At 48.2% G+C, this 22,267-nt stretch overlaps 1 protein-coding gene across 7 annotated transcripts in view; it reads right to left on the bottom strand.

The window, feature by feature from the left end:
• Window positions 1–22,267, bottom strand: part of AGRN (agrin) — an 835,885-nt gene that overhangs the window by 56,095 nt on the left and 757,523 nt on the right. For 6 of the 7 annotated variants that reach the window (XM_069610068.1, XM_069610071.1, XM_069610070.1 and 3 more), the window contains 4 exons: window positions 12,543–12,657; window positions 4,906–5,037; window positions 1,813–2,352; window positions 891–1,083 (listed from right to left, as the gene is read on the bottom strand). In XM_069610068.1, coding sequence (XP_069466169.1) covers window positions 891–1,083; window positions 1,813–2,352; window positions 4,906–5,037; window positions 12,543–12,657 — 980 coding nt within the window. The remainder of the gene's footprint in view (window positions 1–890; window positions 1,084–1,812; window positions 2,353–4,905; window positions 5,038–12,542; window positions 12,658–22,267) is intronic. The other variant, XM_069610069.1, reaches the window with a different exon arrangement.

Genomic DNA, 22,267 nt, shown 5'->3' with positions numbered 1-22,267 from the left:
CCGTCTATATAACAGGCTGTTTGAGAAATTGTGTCCACGTGAGCCGCCAATTTGCCTACTGGATGGTGGCTGCATGCAGCCAATGCAATTCCCTTTCAGGGAACACATTTCCTCACATTATACTGCAGAAAAGGATCTTGGGAGAACAGACCGTTCAGAGAGGATAGCCACAGTAATTCATGCATGCCAGGCAGCATTGATTTTTAATTGCTAAAGTTGTATGTGCGCATAGTAAGCAGCGTTCACATTTACGATAAACCCTGCCTGATGGTTAAATTGTGAACACTGCTTACCCTGCACCCATGGTAAGCAGTGTTCACAATTATAATTAAACCATGCTCGACATGCCGCTTGTCATGCGGGCATGGCAGGCAGCATTTACAATGGACCCCTATGGGGCCCGCCTGTTTCATGCTAATGCCTAAAGCAGGTGGAACCCACAGGGATCGCCAGCATTTGCGATGGCATGAAAAGCCATGCCGGTACAAATGCAGGAGCATATGTAAGGCGGAGAGGCAGGAGGTGTCGGAAACGCAAGTTGCATTCCGCTCCTACTCTCCGCCATACAAATGTGTGAAAATGCGGCGTGGTGTGAATGGAAGGCGTTAAGACCTACTCAAGGCTTTTACGCCTTCCATTCACGTTACGCTACTATAGGACGTGAGCCTGTATACGTTCATCAATTACAGCAGGAAGAGTCTTGCATAAAACCAGCTGACTGGTGAAGGGCAGGGAATGCCCTACTGGAGATCTGCAAGAAGTGTATACCACACCACCTCTTATTCAATGTGGGACCCAGCGCAGGAAGAACTTTGCTCTATTAGGTATATGATTAGCATCCTTCCCTCTTCCTGCATCTCCCTGGAGTGGGTAAGATCGTGGCCACTTACCGGAGCTCCACAAAGCCCCCAACCAGCGCCAGCGAGATGAAATCCTTGCCCCGGTTCTGCCCATTGTACAACAGCAGCCCACTCTGCTCGGCAGCCCGGAACTCCATGGCCACCCGGACGGTGTGGTAAGCCTTCATCATCTTGAACGCCAAGTAGGACTTGCCACCGAAGCCGGGGATGAAGTACTTCACATCTGGAGGGAGGGAGGGAGGGAAGGAGGCAATGGACGAGAGTGGAAAAAAGGGAAGATGAGCCAGGACACACGCCAAGATGCAGGGGCTTTAAACCCCCTCAACTGCCAGGCTATTATGCAAGTCTGTGGAAAAAGGACGAGCATACTCGCCCTTGGCACTTAAGGGTACATCAATTATGTTGTACAGAAATGCAGTGATGCCCCATTGGCGAGCAGTCCCAATGCAAGGATTTCTGCAGTTTGAGGCAAAGAGACATTCGCCCCCATCACTGTGCCCAAGATCTTAGGTTTTCAGGGTCTACATGTTGTACTCCTGCTGCTGGCCCACTGGTGGGTCACCTAGAGTTGCATTATTGTCAAATAAGCCCTTTAAGCAAGAACTACTGCTTTTCTGACAGTTCACTGCATACTAAAGGAATATTTTAAGATTTCAAAAGGCCACCTCAAAGAAACAAAATTCTTAGAGGGAGCACATATCATGTTGGCAATAATGTGAATTCCACCACAGAACCCCTGCTGTTGAGCCAGGCTGCATTATACCCAGTGGGTACGCTCATTAAAAAGACTATTCAAATAAGCGCTATTAGGATTTAAATCTAAACATCTCTTCTGCCATCATTCCTCGCCATGGATCTGCATGACCGCCACCTTCTCCCAGGCACACCCCCGTGACCCACAGCATTAGGATAAATGTAGTGTGTTTTGGCAAATATGAATAACGTAACTTACTTTTTTCGCACACTGCACCGCCTTTACCCGCTGGGCAGCTGCATGTAAACTCTCGTCCGTCATCCTCGCATGTTCCACCATGCAGGCAGGGATGTGAGTCGCAGGGGCGGGTGGGCTTCTTGGTTGGTGGTGGTCTTCGGGTGGGACGGTACCGTGTGGTTGCTGGTATGGCAGTGGTTACTGGCCTCTTGGTGGTGACTGTCACTGTGGTTGATGGTTTCCTGGTGGCGATTCTCACTGTGGGGATTGGTCGCTTAGTAGTGGGTGCCAAAGTGGCCTCAGTTATCTTAGTGGTGGCTCCCAGGGTCAGTGTGCCTCCGCCAGTGGGTAATAGGGGAATGCGAGTAGTGGGCATCAATGTGGTGACTGGGAACAAGAAGTGGGCGGAAGTTGTGGTGGTTGAAGTGGTAGCAGTGAGCTTTCTTGGCCGTGGCGTTGTAGCCATGATGGTGGCTGCCTTGGTGCTGGTTGTAGCTGCTAATTTGCTGGTGGTGGCAGCTGTGGTGGTGGTTGTGGTGGTAAACAGCACTGGAACCCAGTCTGAAATGCAAGGGAGATAGCAATTGGCTCATAGCACAACTAAATGCAGACAGTGGGATGGAAATAAATTTACTCACCGTAGTGACTACCTTACTCCTATAGTCCATAGTCCCCTTTCCTCCATACTTTTGGGACATTCCGTCTCAAAAGTATGGAGGAAAGGGGACGGGACGTAGGAATATAAGGCAGTGAGGTGGCCGCACAGCCAGATGTCTAGACATTACAAAGAATGGAAACAGAAAAAGGGCTCACTATGCCGCTTCCCTAAAAGGCATGGCCACAAAACGAAGGCCAGACGTTCAAGGTGGAGCGGCGGAACCCCTAGTTTGAAACATCACACCCAGCGCAACCCGCCAATCTTGAATAAGACACAACCACTTGTCATAAGTTGATTCTGAGCGGTTGCCAGACTTTGCAGACTCCACATCGCATTAATCACATCAGTTCCATGGGAGATTATGCTCTGGAGGCAAGAGCCCCATTTATCTCTTGCGAAAACCCTTATTAGCCACTCCATCAAGCTGTTAACGAGGCGGCTCGGCTCCCAGCCACGAAGAGGCTAAGGGGGAGGCCGAGGGAGGGGAACAGTGAATCCCTGCATATTACTAAAAGCATGCAATAGCCCTGCAAGAGACATGTCACTGCCAGTGCACTGCACCGTCTGTGACTCCCCGCACGCCCCCACCTAGATATCCAGATAAGCTCACAGAGCCAGGGATTACTGTTAGGCCGAATCTTGGCAAGCATGGTTCTTCCTTGACAGGCAAGCTCTTTTTGGGCTTGCAGGATCAACCAATGGGGAGAACCTTGAACAGATCAAGTCAAAGGTTGGTGTTAGGAGAGGCATTAATGGATGTGTGGTTCATTGAGTAGTTTCTGCCATAAAGTAGGCATTCTCTACCATCTACACCCACTCCTGCTGTTTGCGGACTCCCCAATTCCCATACGAGAGGTTCTCTGCTGTACACCTTGATTCCCATTTTTCTTGCACCCTCCAGCACCAGGAGCCCCAGGACCAAAGGTGGCCTACTCAAATGGCTCACTTCTTATTAGAAGTACTTTACTTGCCTTCGTTAACCCTCACATGGCTTATTGTGCTCTTCTCGCAGAACCCTGCCCTGTGCGGACCTTGTTTTTACAGACCTTCACAGGGTATTACTGCATCACTAACAAATTCACAAACACAAGGAGTAAAACAGGCCATGGTTTATCCCAAGAGTCAACCTATAGGAGATCTCGGCAATGCCTGGTTCCCAGTGTACCGGGCTCCTAATACTTATTTCGGGGGCATTTGCTATTCCCGGGTATTTACAACCAGGTGACACACGGCACTTCCGGTCTTAATTACTGCAGAACGACAATGCACATCACTTCCGGGGCAAAGTCTTCTGGGATGACACGTGCCTCTGGTAGACGTTACTACTGTGAAATGACAGCTCACCCACGTGCCCTGTATGTCGTGTAAACCAGGCCATTGTGCGTTTGTTGAGGAATCCAACCGTCCTTAGGTTTGAGAGTGCGCATGGCAGCAGCCCCAGTATGATCATTGCAGCTGCCAAATCATCCCTCCTCCGCTAGGATCACAATATAACTCTCATGCATTAGGGAGGCACTTCTGCGACACCCTTGGAGACCTTCGGTCAGGGTAGCCTGGTTATAAAACCTGGTAAGATCTAGTGTGGGGATGCTATGTTTGGGGCAGTCACCTGTCTCCAACCCGGATATTGCACCCAAGCCTTGACGTCAATGGAATGACAGCCACAACCAAGAGTAAACGCTACAGTAAATTGCAAAGAGATTCGTTGAGACACACATTGGCTGGGGTTAAGAGAATAGGGCTGGTGTTTAAGAGACTACAAGAATGCACGTGACTAATGGAGTACCTATGATCCAAGGATTGGATTATAAACCGTTGTGTATACTGTATAGTCGTATGCATTTCCAGATAAACGAATGAGTTACACAAGTCTAAGACAACCAGAATAATATATTAAATGCAGCTGTCCACGGTTCATACATAATTGGGTTAGTGTGCGACAGTGCACGCTGGATTGATCTCACTCAGGTAACTTTGCAGGTGGCATAGGGCATAGGCACTCCTCAATTGCAACCCCAACCCAAAATTCTAAAAAACCTTGGCGGAAGTAACCGTGTCCTGCCCACACGACTTACCCTTCTTTAAGAAACAAGCGCAAATGTAAGACATTTCAGGGACAGTCTGAAAATGAGATACCAGGCAGAGAGGAGTAAGGTTTAGCTTCTCCCATTTAAGTCCTTTTGAGATCATTGTAAAAAGGTAAGGATTTAACAATGCCTATTGCGTCAGACATTGCGGGTTAAATCTCCTTTTAGGGAGAGGATAAAAGTATCCTTCGTGTGTCAGTGTTGCAAAGGATAAACTACGGGAAATTGAATGGATCGGCGATGAAAGGGGTCCTGGTGAGACAGAGCCCGCTCGGCCTCCTTCTCGCTCTCCTTGCTCTTCAGGCTGACGCCTTTGATGACAAAAATAGCGGGCAAGCAGAAAAAAGGAGGAAGGAAAGAGAGATGTACCAGGATTCTCACCAAAGTCCATGAACTTGACGTGCTCCTGGGGCGGTTTCTTCACCAGGATGGGCTTCCGGCGGGAGGCTTTCATCTGCTTCAGAAGGGCCCGCTGGACATCGGATGCCGTGTACGAGGTCTCTGCGTGAAGAAGGGAAGGTTAGAAAAGGCAGCCAGAGTGAGGAGCAGTGAGAGCACGACGTTTCTTTATTCTCATGCGAGCGGTCAGCTTCAACACAGGTTCATAAACAATATGTTGCGCTTCATTAAAATCACATCTCAATAGGGCCTGTCTAGGCCAACTGGCTGATCAGAACCTGCTCTTGCCTGGTTTTCGTTCTTTGTTGTGTTTGCGTGATTGTGAGACGGGGTGATTTTTTGGTGTACATCAAACACTGCAAAATAATTTGATTTCGAGGCTAATTCTCTGAATGTAGTTGTACACCTCATACGTTACAATTATGTATAGTCTAACTCAAAGGTTGCCCTATTCTTATGCATGACATCAGCCATAGGTGTTTGCAAGCTGTGTACCCACAGCTTTAAAATGAAAAAACTAAAAAGTACCACAATGCAAATCGTGATTCAGTTAAAAGCCAGGACTGAATGAAGAGAATGGACGCTGTACACCCAATTGGACCAGTGTTCAGAGTAAGCTTCTTTCCAAGAGGCTTATTTTCAGTCTGGGCCTGTTGTGTTATGTTATTTGGCAATTATATAGTGCTCTATATATCATTGGTATGAATTTAAAGCACTGGTAGGTTGAACGCCCTCGGGGACCATTGAGAGAGTAGGGTGTCATAGGGTGCACCGATTATGTGCCCAGCTGATCGGATTGCCCGAGTAATTTAAAGGAATGCATTGGCGGACCAGCCAAACCGCGGAGGACACTTTTGAATGAGGTGGGATTGACCCCATGATTTACCGCTCTCCCTTGCATTATGCTGTTATTTAAGAAACTGAATCAGGCCTGGATTTGAAAAAGGCAATGTAAATCCTGCCGAAACACGTGTCATCCATAAAGGCTACAACTTTAAAACATCCAATTAAAAAGAACTCAAAACAGCTACTTCAAGATGTTTTCATCTCTTTATTTTACGGCGCATTGACATCCGTAAGCTCACCTAACCCATACAACTTTGCACAAGTTGAGGGTCTCTGTGTCTCCGTAGTAGCTTACTTCGATGCAACGTCAGATCTAAATATTCATCCGCCCAAATTTAAAAAAAATCCTAAATATTCTAACATAACCTGTATTAGGTTGCGAGGTACCAGCTTCTAAGGTGTCAACAAAAAAGTCCCTCAATAGCCACGTATGCATTGGATGCAAGGCCCCACGATTGAGGAGGTCGGTCTCCTCCTATTGGAAGACAGGAATCTGCTCCACCGCTGGGCGCCCTAAAACAATCCTGTGTCTTTTACACTTCAGAGAGGCAGTGAAAGAAGCCTGGAGTTGGGCGGATTAGTTTCGAGTTATAGGTGGTGCTTCGACATGACCTATTGAGGCCAAATAGTCTTGGATCATATGTGGCAGTCTAGCGCCAGTTAGTGAAGTACGTTTTGGCTCATAGGCGCTGCTTTAGTACCACCCTTAGTTTTGGCTCCTATGCAGCACTTCAGCACCAAACTTAGTTTGTTTGGTCTCCTAGGTTGGTATGGTGTTGGCTACCAGGTAGTACTTTTGCATCACCTAGCAAAGCTACTTGGTTTCGGCCCATGGCGATGTTTTAGAGCAATCACTGCTCTGGGCTCCTAGATGGTACTATAGCACCAGAGGGAGTTGAGGATATTGCTATCAACATATAGGACGTTACAATTAAAAGAAAAGGAGCCCTTGAACCGGGAGAATGGTTGCGCATAGAGTGCGCACGGAGCACAGCACTACCTCCCATAGTGGGGCTCCTTCACCTATGAAAACCGCCTCCCAAGTCTCTCGGTTTGTGACCTGGCAAAAAGGCCACCATGACCAAAGGGGTTCCCTTTGTAAAGTTGCAACTCTTGACTTTGCCAATGCTTGTTTAGAAATTGCAGGAATCCAGGCGCACGATCAGGACTGCAAAATTCACAGCATGATTGGCAAGATTGCAGAGCCTGCTGACGCAGGTTCGAATCCCAGCAGGGCCAAACTCAAACTTTCATCCTTCCGAGGTCAATAAATGAGTACCACACACTATGGGTAATAATAAACAGCGCTCAGATGCCTGAGGGTTCGTAGCGCTATATAAATGCTAAATTATTATTATTAAGTGTTGCTGAGGCAACTTAGCCAATGGTGACTTTTCTTTTCAGTTCATGGAAGCTTTGGGCATGCGCACTACCACCTTTCGTCGAGTTGTGTGATGAGGTCTCGGGAGTTATTCAGAGTTCTCAAGCTGTCCCATGCCAGGTTTGAAGCAGTTCTGCTATTTGTAGTTATTTCTTTTCCACCATAACTCCAGGCCCACACACATCAGATAGCAAAGGGAAAAGGCAGGACAAGGGACACCTTGAGTTCTCAGTTGATGTCACAGTCTTGGACCAGTCTCTGAGCAAAGAGTACAAACTAACATCCCTCTAGGCAGCTGACGCCAGTCCCCAAGAGAATCTAGAGTTCTCTTTATATGAATTATGTTGTCATCAGTTATTTGTAGGGCACACATTTGCTATTTAAACGTGCCACCTGACGCTGTTGTGCTTTGAGGCATTGATGAATTGCTGGGTTGTGATGGCAATTCCTGGTGTATATCTGAGGATAGGTGAGAAGATGGTCCCGGAAACACAAAAAGCCCTCCCCCTTCCCCTTCGAATATGGGTTTGAGGAGATATGTGCCGGTGTGATTTGTGTCTGGTTGGGCCTGTAGGACCCGCTCGATCCCCATCTCCATGTGGGCAATAGGGGTGTATGTCAGTGGGCTTGCAGCAAATTCTTGTTGTGGGTGAGGGGCAGTGTGACAGGTTACCTGCGCTTGTATGTCATGGGGTATTTAAGACTGTTACAACACAATCAACATTCTTTACCTAGACTGCATGCAGGAGGTGAGCTCGTGGATGAACCAGAGTAGGCTAAAATGCAATCCCCTAAAGACGGAGGTTCTTCAGTGTAGTAACAGATCAACTTCGCTCCTTAATGGATGCGGATATGTCTATTTTGTCTAAATACGGCCGCCTCATTTAGGTGCATCTCCAATGTCAGGTAACCCGGTTTGAAATCTAGGAGTCTTGGTAGACTCCGCTCTATCCTTAGCCCATCAGATCCGCCATGTGACTGAAACCAACTTCTTTCAATTGGCATCCTTCTGTCGCATTTTGGATCCCCACCGCTCCTGCCCCCCCACATCCCACCCCACATAGGGTCCAGCTGGCAAAAGCGTGCTTCTCATGCTGTTTGGACTTCTGCAACTTGAGGAGAACCATCTTCAGTTCCGGAAGCACCTCAAGACCTTCCTCGTTGCTTCTGCCTTCGCTCTTCCTCTCCCCTGCTAATCTGTCTGCTTCGGCACCCAGATCCCAGATCCCTGCCCGCCCAGCCACACAACCGCAGTGCCTCCTGGCAACCCTTGCACTTGGTTCTGTATCTGCTACCCTACATTCCCCTTCTAGCACTTATCAGACACCCATTGTCTACACCATGTTCTTGCACTTACCACCTGCTGGCCACGCTACCTGTTCCATAACGTGCTCAGAACTTTCCACTCCTCCCCTGCCCCTCACACGTTCTCCCTTCCCTCTCCCATGCACTTGCACGTTCTGAATGTCACTGGGCCTAGTAAGGTCATTGTTTTGTTCCCCCTTGTTTCGCCTCCCTTGCCTCGTCGCGCTCTGAAACAATTGTCTATGGGTGCGATACAAACCAAATATATCGTATCAATTCTACGTACTTACGTCTACCAAATTCATCAACCTACAAGCTACAGATGATGCAAGATGCAGCTGCCCCTATGGTGATGGGATTAAATCACAGAGCTCAGGTTACCCCCGCCTTACGTTCTGTCCAATGGCTAACAGTGAAGGTAAGGGTCACATATTAAAGCCCTCTCGCTCTTGGGACTTTTTCTCAGGGAACACATGTATTCCTTATGGACCTATTAGGATTTTGCAATCTTTTGTTTGCTCGCTTTCAATGCCGAAATTCCGATATAAGCCATCGGGCGGCCTTTCCTTTTTAGGCCTCTTGGGAACTGTGCCCAGTCTGATTCGACCACTGCTCATCTCTTGGTCTTCAAGCGCTAACTTAAAACCTTACTCTAGCCATGTTAATGATAGGTTGTTCCCAGGAAGATCTCTTCAGCTTCAGCTTCAGAAATGCTTTTAGCACACCATAGCACTGCAGGCTGGATATGGAAGTACAGGACTACCCCAAGGTTTACACGCCAGCAATCTTCCCACTCAACAACAGCACGATAACGAAAAACCTGACACAGTTGTCTCAGCTGCGCAAATAAATGGAATTCCTGTGCAAGCAACAGGAGACGTGTATCCACGTTCCGGGAGACACATTTCAAAATGTGCTCTTACATTTCAAACAGGTGCTCATGACGAGGCGAATGAAAGGAGCCAACTGTTCAGTTCAAGCAATTTACATTTTTAAAATGAAATCTCAAGCAAATCGAGAAGGCACCTTTTAAAAACAATATTTCAAAGAACTGGAAATTGTTAAGAGATATATTGAAATGCAGCCCAAGAAAGAAAGAGAAAAGGACAAAAGTCATCGTCTAATTGGGATGGAAAAGTATAATGGCTTTTGGTTTTTTGAAACAAGGTGCTTTAATGGCGCTTTCTATAGACAAACAGGGATTTTGTATTCAAACTTGATGCTTAGCCTGGCAAAAGGACACCTGCTGTTTCTGCCCCCTTTTCCGGGATATTCACCCAGACGTTTATGGCATTCAAACGAGAAAGACTGATGTTTAACGCTAGACTGACAAGCCACACACAGACAGTGGCTGCACCTGTGCGATTGTCGCTTTGGTACCCAATAAAGGGCAGAGAGGAGTCTAATCACAGTCACTGCGTTACCTGGGGCAACCTGCTAAACATGAATGAGACCCAAAGAAGACATGTGGGTGAGCTTTGTACATCGATGAAATCTCAAGGAATAAAAACCTTCAAACTGGAAATCCTTCCGATAATTTTCCCGGTCGACCCCCTCCCTCCTCAACCCCTCCTACAGCTCACATTCCTAGAGACATCTCCTTCTGCATCCCTCCTGCACAGCAGCAGGAGAACCCCAGCCTCACAAAGTCACACAATCCAAACCTGCATCTCTGCTGCAGAGCAGCAGGTGCCCCCCCCCAGCTTTAACAGTCATATACTGCCAACTGGCCCCTCTGTTGTAGAGCAAACACGGCCGTCGGCCCCGCCAGATTCCCAACCTGCACATCTTATGCAAAGAAGCACTGGAGGGGTATTTACTCAAATGCCCCAAGAGCAGGCCCTCAGATAACCACCTTCTCCAAAGTTGCACTTCCCCTGCACAGCACCGAGGGCAACCCCATCACCAGAGAAGCACTGTGACACGGTCCTGTGCCTTGCTGTGCAGAGCCCCAAGAGCAGGCCCTCACTTCCCCTGCACAGCACCGAGGGAAACCCTACACCAGAGAACCGCTGTGACAAGGTTCTGTGTCTGGCGTGGGCCGACTCAGGGGGCCGCTACCTGATATGGTGCCCTGAGAGTGGAATTTGTCTCAGCCTACAAATAAGGGGTGGCAACAGCCACTTTTACTCTCTACATATAGGCAAATAATCCCAAAATTGAAGAATAGGGAGTAAAAAAATACTCCCAGGAATAAATAGGAAGCAGAGACCATAGGAGCCTACACCCCCTTGCTTTCCCCCACACATCTTCATGGGTATGTTTGGACCAGTAGTGCCACAGGAATAAACACCTACACTTACTGCCCAACGTGAAGAGGTAAACGCCTAGCTTTAAATGTGCTTGAATAATTCGATGCAAAACAAATGTTATACAAATATGCCTGTTTTACACTTAAGATATTTTTATTTGTTCATAAAAGGGAATGGGAATTACTTTTTTACTCCCCCCCCCCAAAAAAATCATTTATTTCCAACAAAATCTGATCTGGAGCACTGACTCCACTTACTGGCACTTTAACACTCTCTTCAAACATAGCCGTGACAGCTTGCAAGGCTCCCCCTTTTGCAGAGCATCAAATATTTCCCCAACAGGTACGACAGAGCTCAAGGCACCCAAATAGAGGTGAAGCAGGAACCTCTCTGCATCCGGCACATCCCCGGGCTGAACTATGGTACTTGTGTCCACCCCCCACCAATGGTCCCTGTTGGGTATTGCAGATGAGTGTTCTGCACACGTCTAAACAGAAAGGATTACAGAAGGTGGACCGGCCTGTTCACTCAGGCCACGGGGCGGGCTGGGGCAAGCCAAAGGGAAACCTATGATGCTTCACCGGCTCACGAGTTCCATGGACACAATATTGACCTGCTACAACTGCACCCCATAGCATGCAGCCTGGCCAAAAGGAAGGCTTTGGGGCACTACAAAAGCAGGCAGAGGGTGAAGGGGTGGGCAGCAAGGGAGAGCGAGTGGAAGATGCATGGGGAGTTCTGGAGAGATTCTGATGTGTAGTAGGTGGAGGAGGGAGAAGAGAGACCTGAAGGTACAGAGGGATGAGTGGAAAGATATGGAGGAGGAGAGACCTGAAGGTACAGCAGGAGGAGAAGGGAAGCTGCAGGAGGTGAGGAGCAACGAGAAGATGCAGGGGACGGTGGAGGTGCAAGAAGAACCAAGAATGCTGAAGGCACGGGGAGTGGAGGCCACGGGAAGGGAGAGGTGTAAGAAGAAACAAGAGGGAAGGAGGGGGGGGGGGAACAGCCAGGATTGGGAGAAAAGTTGGCAAAAGCAAGGAAGAGTTAGGACAGAAAGGGGGTGATGACCCCTCAGTGGTACAGGGCCATCTGAGCAAGACAGTGAGGAAACATCCAGCTGCTAGTTGTGTAAGAAGGAACTACTCTGGGCAGAGCATAAGGTAGCTTAGCCCAGAGACTGCTCCAAGGTCAGCGGTAGAGCAAGGCACGCAGGAATGAATGGGAAGTAATTCAGTGAGGTGAAAGGTGAGGCGGGCCTGGATGAGCATCTCGGACCTTGAAGACAGGGAAGCACCTAGTCTATCACTTGATGAACCCGTCTCACATCTGGGGGATATTGCGGGGACACAGACACAGACACAGACACACTCTTCTGCTCTCTTCTGCAAGAGTGCTGGAGACTAAGTGAAGCCGGAGAGAGATCTGAAGGGACTTCCTTGTAGGACACATTCGGAGTTAAAGAAACTTTTTTTATGGTTTGCCATCCGCATTACCCACTGAAGTTGCCCATCCTTTCTGTAAAGCCCCTAATAGACTTAGTTGAACTGAACTCATGTTTTTTTTGGATTCCCCTTCGCTTCTTGAAACCACGTAATCCCAGCCCGTTACCCACAAGGACCTCTCCTACAAACCGCCAGGAACACTCCCGAGGCAAGTCTGAGGCGACCTACATGCAACCCTCATCCCCCCACGCCTCCGCAGAGCAGCAGGAGCATTCCACCAAAGAGCCACACACCTCCCAACTGCAGCTCCAGTGTAGAGCAGCATGAGCACCCCTTCACAGAGCAACAGACTCGAACTACTCCCTGAGCTGGTCCACTCACCTGGGTCAAAGTGAGCCTCGACAATAGCACGCACAGAGTTGCTCTGCCCGAGATCCCGGACTCGCAGGCTCTTGTAATCCTTTTTGACATCAGAGCTTCGGAAGAGGAAATCCAGCTGAAAAACAGCATCACAAAATAATCATGTAATGGCCAGAAAAACACGAAGAACATGTCTATACAGACATGCTATTTATTACACGCAAGGTGCAGAGCTTCAGAACACATTGAAAGTGATGCCATGCAGAGAAAATGATCCACCCTCCCCTCCTCACCAATTGGGGACATCTACCAACTGGAAGCAGGGCCGAAGAGTGAAGCGCTTTCCATATAGACAGATTATGCAGCCGCCTCTATTCCCCCCTGAAAGCACTTATACAGCAGAGCCTTTCGCGTGATTAAATACCCAAAACATCACTTTATCCAAGGCCACCGGTTAAGCTTCGGGGCTCTCTTAACAGGGGGCCGATGGGACAGATTGGGTTACCCGATACATGATGCTGCTACTAACATAGTCATGGGTTGCAGATGGCGTCTTGGAGTGAGAATGGGAGAAATAGTTTCACCAAAAGGAAAAGCGTAATGACATCTCTAAAAAGGAAAGCAACGATGTAGTGGTGACCCAAAAGCCACACCTCTAATGATAAAGCAGTCAAAGTGTGTAGAGGTTGGGTGGGCCAAGCAGTGCACAGCTGCCACACCAAAAAATCAAGGAGAGCTAGTATTCACATCCGGGACAGACTATGTTTATGTTAATGTTAAAGGATATCTGTAGCGCACACTATCACCACTATCACGGAGTGGTCCCCGGGCGGATCTGAAAAGGAAAAGGGGATAGGGGGGGGGGAGTTAGTGGGAACGAGCGGGATAAGTGCAAGAGAGCAGTGATGTACTGTTGGCAGCTTCAGTTCGGGTAACACCGTTTGCTGAGCTTGGGGGTGGTGCACTGGTACTGCACAGAGCACACGACGAACCGTGCTGGGACATGGCTCAATTTGAGGTGGCAGATATGGCCTTAGCTCTGGTTAATGTAGATCTTCCCTTTACGGGCCATCCATCACTGTCCTAGGAGATGCAGACAAGGCTCTCAATACTCGTGGATCTAAAATTCGAAGAGTGGTTGGAGATTTGGATATCCGTCTAGATCGTACATTTGATTGAAGTGGCTCAACAGCTGACAGGGAGCGAAAGGACAAAGACATTTTACTAAAGTTAATCGATTCTCTGGGGCTCATAGATTATGGAAATTTGCTAATCCCACATCAAGAGTCTATATTTTATTTAGTAGCACACATGGATTACTCGTACATAGATCTGACCCTGACAAACAGAGTACTCAATGTATAATAGAGGCAAATGTTGACCAAATATTTCTCAACTCAGTCCCCAGTGGATTACCCATTCAACAATTCACTCAGTCTTGGAATCCCAATCAATTTCTCCTTAAAAATAAAGAATTCGTGGTAAAAACCAGCTCTGTGATAACAGATTATCTACATAATTCTGGACACGCGCAGAAGGTATGTGCGTCGTCCTTCTGGCAAAATCGACTAACTTCAAAAAGCAAGACCAGGAAAAGCAAAAACAATTGAATAGCATTTTCAGTCCTTTGGAGTCAGAAGCACAAGGGGGTTCTTATCATTCAAGAAAAAAAGACTGAAAACAGACAATATGAGATTATTAAACCATATACAGAGAAAACGGAGTGGTCACTACCAAGAACAAACAAATACTGGGGCGGAAGAGACAAAGAGGACATTCTCAAGTTGATGTAGTTTGACCGCTAAGAATGGTAGAGTAAAACATTCCATGAAGTGAAACACAGAAGGAAATCTGCAGCCCGTTAATCAGTAAATACTTTATGGTTCATTTATGAGGATTTTACACCCCCTCAGTAGTAACAGGAGGAGGCACTTGAATCATTCCTAGCCTTACTACCTTCGCAAAATCTAAAAGATGGTAGAGACATTCCTCACAGTCCATTTGCAAAGAGGAAGTCCCACTTGCCATCTTAAATCTTGCTTTAGGGAATTCACCAGGTCTGGGTAGGTTAACATTTCATTTCTATGCATCATCTTCTCCAAACGTGGCACCATTAACTGCTAACATGTATAATGAGGCAATGGCTGCCAACCTATTTCCACAATGCTCCACACTGTCCCAAGTCACTCTGCTTCGCACATGTAACAAGGACCACTCGGAAGACATCCAAACATCAAACCATTTCTCACACAAATACGGAGGTAAACATCTGGGCAGACAGATTGATTGCATTAAATAAATTGTTGGCACACGAGGAACAGTCTAGTTTTATTAGACTGAGGCTCCAATAAATAGAAAAGTCTTGCACTTAAATGAGACAAGTAGAGGCAAGCAGGAGAGAGAATATTGGACACAGGGGAAGCCCCCTGACGTGATTGCACCCAGAGACTAGCTGCGGAGCCGGTGACTATCGAACAGGCGAGGATCGCCAAAGTGCGACACCAGGAGACTGACGCGTAAAACCCTGGAGAAACCACTGCCCAAGAGAGAAGAGGTGTCCAGGACCTGGTGGCGGCGTGATCACGAGCGAATTGTGGTGGGCAAAGTGCCCACACAACTACGTCAAGACCATCACTGCTGGGAGCGAGTGGAGCTCCATGTCGCCCACATCCGAAGAAGGCAGCAACCCAAGGGCAAGCCAAGATTGGGACACAGATGAAAGCTGAGCAGAAGGAAACAGAGTACCGAGAAGAATACCCAAGTGAGTGCCCAGCTCTGCACGTTTCCTATACTTGCCTGAAGGTACAGAGGAACATGGGAAAAGCACGAGGCAGCCAGTGAAGGAACACATGGAGAGTACAATTTGTCCCAGTCCAGTCAAAGATAAGTCAAGAGGAAAGCAATTGTTGAATTACCAATGCGAAAGGTGTCTAGAGTCAATAACCAGCAACCCTGCGAGGGGAATAACGTGCATGAAGAGTGTAACTCGTCCTAGTACCAAATAAGAGACACAAGGACTAACAGGGTTTAACTCGCAGTGTGGAGACCTGGTACAGCGAATACCAAATAAACCCAAAAGGGTAATAGAGAAAGACTGGAGACAAATACCCTCGGAGGAAGGGATACCGTCTCATAAGCCAAGAGAGGAGGACTGGAGAAAACATGACCCAAAGCCGTGTCTTAAGAAATATGTTATTATAGTACCAAGAGAGAATGTGAATAGAAGAGAACACACTAAAGAAAGATCCCAGGAGAAAGCCATTACACAAGGGCATCAAGTCCCACGTAATCTAATCAGGGTGAATTGAGAGACTATAAAAGAAGAGGCAAGAGTGTGCAAAAGTATGTAAAGTCTCATTGGCCATAACATATCCTTAACGAAAGCAGACAACCTAGGGGGGTGTCAAAGAATTAAAAGAGCTCCTGGAGGAGATATCCAGGCTTTATTGAAGAGGATTATAAAGAGGAAACAGGTGAAACAGACATTTCATCTAGAGACTATTGAAGAAATCCCCAGCCCAAGAGAAAAAGGATCTTCTCTTAGATGGGTCTAAGATTTTATCTCAGTGGTAGGATCAGGTAAAGTTCTGTTTTGACCGAGGACATTATTATTTTAGGACTTCCCGACGAGCACCTTTCGTTCTTTTAGATAGGTAGGGTGAACCCTTTAGCAACAGGAAAAGTTAGTCCTTATCAATATAATTTCATTAAAAACCACAAAAATGTCCTTACAGTGTCCGACCCCTCATTCCGACCCGCCACAATGTATATAGGGTTTACCGATGATGTGATGCTCACGATTACTAATTCAGGGGTCGAAATTAAGATTCCATAAGCGGGAATTAAAACTCTTCTGTATGACGGACATCACCTAGCAGGCAGGAGCTACCACTGGGGAACCAGGAGCAAGTATACAGCACACTACAACTCTAACTTCCACATGAGACACTAACTCTTTGCCCTTGTGTATGACCCATTATGTTGAAATATGTATTAGCTGTGTCCTAATTATTATTTTTTTACCTTCTCAAACACTCAAAGTTAATGTCACATAAGCATGTTTGTAAGGCACCAGTTGGCCTGTGGAGCCAAATGTAGCTGCTGGTAGCTGCTTGTTTCAACCTAACCGGTCTCCCCTATGGTAGAAATAGGAGGTACATGGCTCCCAGCCATTTCGAACCCTGCAAATCCTCGGGAGACCTTTCACCATTTGGACAATCTAACATCTTTTGGAGCTTTTCTGGATACAAAACCTATTAGACAGAATTGAGCCAGATGCGGATGTATTTACATATAAACAAAAAGCAATACAAGTGTTTGCCACTGCATTGGAAATTGAGATAAATCACCCATCTAAGAATACTAATCAACCAAGATGCCTGTGATATTATACATTACAATTGAATAAAGAGATAAAAAAAACACGGAAAGAGACTTTACCAGCTGGCTCATATTACACTTAAGTCCATGGACCAGAATCAAGACAACAAAGGATCCCACTATAAATGTCTCTGTATTTTCTTTCTGTATCCCTAGTGGTCTGCAAACTATAGCAAATGAAGTTCGTTTACCACACTCACATTAAACCACTTCCTTTGGTTGATAAAGTAAAAAACTAAAACATCTCGTCTACTTTGGATTTTCTCAACCGAGTATGGGACGCCAAACCCTGCCAGGCTGCCAGGGTAAAGGAAGGAGTGACCAATGAGTGACCACGAAGCCACGTACCCCCTCCCCCCCCAACCCAGAACAGATGTGCGAACCAGAGCAGTTTTGGATGGATCCCCTGGTCTACACTGCACTTCCCATGATGCATTTCAAGGACTGGTCAATGGGCTGCATAAACAAGATGTGCCCCTTTTAGGGACTCGGATATTCAGGCCAAATTTTGAGCAGCTGGGGTTCCTCTGATCCACCAATGCACAGGAGGGAACCCGCAAGGAGAAGTAATCCCACCTGAAGCTGAGCCGATTGCTGTTGCCTAGCTCCACATGCAGAAAAACATACTTGCAAACACAGGGACTAGCACAGCATGCATCCATGAACATTAAAACCAAGATGGCACTGGCCCCGGATATTGGCTCGGCGTGTGGACCCATGATAGAAAGGGGCAGAGCACATAACGCGCTCAGGAGACCACCTAGACAATAGGAGGCGACCTGCAGAGAAGAGGCGGTGAGAAATATGTAAGATAAAGATGGGAGAAGTGGGGCGACAGCAGGAGGAAGAGGGGGCGACAGCAGGAGGAAGAGGGGGCGACAGCAGGAGGAAGAGGGGGCGACAGCAGGAGGAAGAGGTGGGGCGACAGCAGGAGGAAGAGGGGGGCACAGCAGGAGGAAGAGGGGGCACAGTATGGAGTGATTCTGAGGAGAGAGAGCTGCTTGGAGGCGAGATCACGGAAGTAGGGGAGGTCAATGAAGCAGGTTGGAGAAGACTGCATATCAGGTGGTGCTAAGAAGACTGACATAGTACAATTGTAGTACCCTAAGCCTGGAAAGGGAGAAGGACCCCGAGCATCCAGGAAGTGCAGGGTAAGTATCAAACTGGCGAGGAAAGGAGCCAGGTGAGGAAAATAAGGAACTCAAGGAAAAAGCGGGCGGCAGTGGAATGTGGCTCTAGTTTTTTCAGCCCGGCGCCGGCAGCTACTCGTTTATCCCCAGGCCCGGGAGGGAGATTCGCAACACCCATCCTCCCCGGATCCACTGCGAAGGGAGGGAGTATGCCAAGCAATCATGATGAAACATGCCAATTAACAGTAAATGGCTTACAACCGGAGTTCATTCACACAGTAGCCATGCGATGTTTTGGCCCCACAATCGAACGCCACCTCACACACCACTGGACTGGTTGAACCTCTCCGAAGGGCCCTCACTGGACTGTCTGGTCCATCCCCAGGCCTGCGCTCTTAACTGTGCACAGAGCAAGCACGCTGGGCAGAACAGTGGGAGGCCTGGCACCCTTACACCGTTCACGTCCAGCAACAAAGTGATGCCATGGCATGATGTGCACTGCACTGTCAGCCATGTAGTGATGCCATGATGTGCACTGCACTCTCAGCCCTGTAGCGATGAAATGATGTGCACTGCACTCTCAGCCCTGTAGTGATGAAATGATGTGCACTGCACTCTCAGCCCTGTAGTGACGACATGATGTGCACTGTACTCTCAGCCCTGTAGTGATGACATGATGTGCACTGTACTCTCAGCCCTGTAGTGATGACATTACGTGCACTGCACTCAGCCCTGTAGCAATGACATGATGTGCACTGTACTCTCAGCCCTGTAGCGATGACATGATGTGCACTGCACTCTCAGCCCTGTAGTATCTCAGCCCTGTAGTGATGACATGATGTGCACTGCACTCTCATCCCTGTAGCGATGACATGATGTGCACTGCACTCTCAGCCCTGTAGTATCTCAGCCCTGTAGTGATGACATGATGTGCACTGCACTCTCAGCCCTGTAGCGATGACATGATGTGCACTGCACTCTCAGCCCTGTAGCGATGACATGATGTGCACTGCACTCTCAGCCCTGTAGTGATGAAATGATGTGCACTGCACTCAGCCCTGTAGTGATGAAATGATGTGCACTGCACTCTCAGCCCTGTAGTGATGAAATGATGTGCACTGCACTCAGCCCTGTAGTGATGAAATGATGTGCACTGCACTCTCAGCCCTGTAGTATCTCAGCCCTGTAGCGATGACAGGATGTGCGCACTGTACTCTCAGCCTTGTAGCGATGACAGGATGTGCACTGCACTCTCAGCCCTGTAGTATCTCAGCCCTGTAGCGATGACATGATGTGCACTGCACTCTCAGCCCTGTAGTATCTCAGCCCTGTAGTGATGACATGATGTGCACTGTACTCTCAGCCCTGTAGCGATGACATGATGTGCACTGCACTCTCAGCCCTGTAGCGATGACATGATGTGCACTGTACTCTCAGCCCTGTAGCGATGACATGATGTGCACTGCACTCTCAGCCCTGTAGTATCTCAGCCCTGTAGCGATGACATGATGTGCACTGCACTCTCAGCCCTGTAGCGATGACATGATGTGCACTGCACTCTCAGCCCTGTAGCGATGACATGATGTGCACTGTACACTCAGCCCGGTAGCGATGACATGATGTGCACTGTACTCTCAGCCCTGTAGCAATGACATGATGTGCACTGCACTCTCAGCCCTGTAGCGATGACATGATGTGCACTGCACTCTCAGCCCTTTAGTGAGCTTGAGTGAATGCCTGGCTCTGAGGGAATGAGAATCGTGCAGCACCCTGCCAAGATTAACAAGGGGTGCTCTATGAGCTCTAACCATTTCATGACATTGCAACACACTGTTCAACATAGAAGGCTGCAGCACCCAGCAAGGATTGTGCTCGGTCTCTTGTGGACCCAATGCCTCATTTGTTCATGTCCCAGTTGCTGTCCTTCTCGCTCCCAAACAGGTGTTGTTGGCTCGTGCTCCTCACCCTCACTGCTGCTCCAGCACGTCTCCAGGGGCAGGCATTTCACTGTGGTACAGGCTCAGAGCTGGCCTATAGGGCAATAGACCGATGGCCGAACCAAAAAACACACAATGATGGTGTGGGCCCGTTTCGTGGCCAAGTTGGGCCAGTTTGATTCACTATGCGGCTAGCTGTTTTGACCTGTGTTGCTGAATAAATATTCTTCAAAATGCACACATTTCATTAAAAAAAGTCCCTCCTTGGTTACTATTCAAACAGTGTCACAAAAGGAATGAATAGCCATTAGCAACTGTGGGCCACTTTTTCATTGGTGCCTGAGACAATTTTATGGCCCAGTCGGACCCTGTTGTGGTAGATCAGTAATCACTAGAGACCTTTTGCGTAGTTGACTCGATACCACTGCACCGCTGCTTCTGCCTAGGCAGGGCTTTAGGACGGCCGGGGCCAAGCCACGGCCGTCTCTGAGATGGGCTCCCGAGCGGGGGCCCTGCTGGGGCTCACCCAGCCACACCTACCTCTCAGGCAGCCGTTTAGCCGAGCGCTGCACGGTTACACGGCTGCATGTAGGTGTCAGCATTTCGGATTAGAAAAAAAACAAAAAAAACCCAACAAAAAATATCTGAAAATGCCAAACCTGCTGTGCAATGTCTCTTTACTCCGAAACAGGAGGGCTGGGATGGCTAGCCTATGCTTTTATTTCGGAGTAAAGAGCTAACATGCCCATTAACCATGCATTCACTACGTGCTAGCTCTTTACTCAAACAAAAGGAGAGGCAATTCTTTAACCACGGCTCCTTGAATTTAAGGATTGGGAGGGGAGCTCTTGTTGGGGGCGTGGCTTAGGCCCTAGGCCATGCCCCATAACAAGAGCCCCCCCCCTTAAATTTACCACCCCACTTAAAGCACGGCACCTAGGTCCTGCCTTACCTGGGTGGAGCGGCGCTCCTGGGATCCACGCCTGCCCAGATTGGCCCAGGACAGGATGGCTTCTTCTGCAGTACACCCCCCCTCACGCAGCCTGGGACTTGGGACCCCTTAGTCCATCAAGCAGCACCACTTCACGCAGGCCGCTCTTCCTAGCAATGCACGGGGCTCAGACCGCTGCCTAGGGACCCCTCAGGATGGCTACTCCCAGAGTTTTAAGTTGGGTGAGAAATCGGGGGTGGGAGGGTGGCTGCAACAAGGGTGTGTAGCCTAAATGAAGGGTGTTGCCTGAAGTGTCCCCTGCACGGGACAATAAAAAAGAAAAGAAGTTGGGTTACTTTTTAAAACCCTTTTTTTATGGCCCCACGCTGGGGATTCCCCCCAAGACCTGCAGTGACAAGCCAGTGTTGCATTGTACTGTGCTGTTTCATTGGTGTTCAATTCATTTTATTTCATTCAATAGAATGTGTCAAGCAGTCTATTGAATGAAACCACTGCATTCCAGCACCGACGAAATAGCACAGTGTGACTTGTCATCGGCAGGACTCGGGTTCGAATCCCTAGCATGGGACAATAACAAAAATGTTTTTTTTTTTAAATTATTTTATTATCCCGTGCTGGGGATTCCAACCAGAGCTGTTGACAAACCAGTTTTGCAGCGTACTGTGCTATAGGTGCACAATTTCTAGACTGCTTGACACAAAGCCCGTTACAGGCATTAGGAGTCAAGGAGTATATGAATGAAACTAACTAAATCCGCCACCTACGTAATAGCACGCTGCAAAAGTGGTTGTGGGGTTTGTCAGGGGTAGCTTGCGCCCTGGCAGACCCCCGGCTCGGTTGAGGTTTTGGGAGACTGCAGGGGCTCAGCCCAGGCTAAACCTCTGTGCACCGGAGCACCTGCTCGAGATAAGAATGTGTCCTGCCTAGCTCTCCAACCTTTGAGCATTGGCCTTCCTGGACATTTGATGGCTAGAGCGTGAGTAGGGGGTTGCCTGCTCCGTGCACTCATGTAAACAGTCCTTTTGTCACACGTGAGCGGGTGTGAGGCTCATGAGAACGCATGGTGGTGTTCCACATTCCATCTTCCTGCAGGTATGGAAACTGGATCTCGGCTTTTCCCCTATAGCAGAAAGTACATGGCCTACCCCCACCCTTGGACCAGGGACTGAGCCCTACCAATCGAAGAACCCAACGCTATCGGATTGCCTTCAACTTCAAATGAAACAACCCATTTGACCAATCGAACAATAATGGCCTCTTTTCACACAAGCCCAAATCTCCAAGTTGACCAAATGCACAAGGACACATACTTTGAAGTGGTCGCCCGGCCTCATGAAGCATTATACA

This window comes from Ambystoma mexicanum, chromosome 8, assembly GCF_040938575.1.
Source record: "Ambystoma mexicanum isolate Mex_15411 chromosome 8, UKY_AmexF1_1, whole genome shotgun sequence".
Taxonomy (NCBI): domain Eukaryota; kingdom Metazoa; phylum Chordata; class Amphibia; order Caudata; family Ambystomatidae; genus Ambystoma; species Ambystoma mexicanum.
Note: the sequence above shows the minus strand (reverse complement) of the source record. Positions and strands in the feature narration are given on the sequence as shown.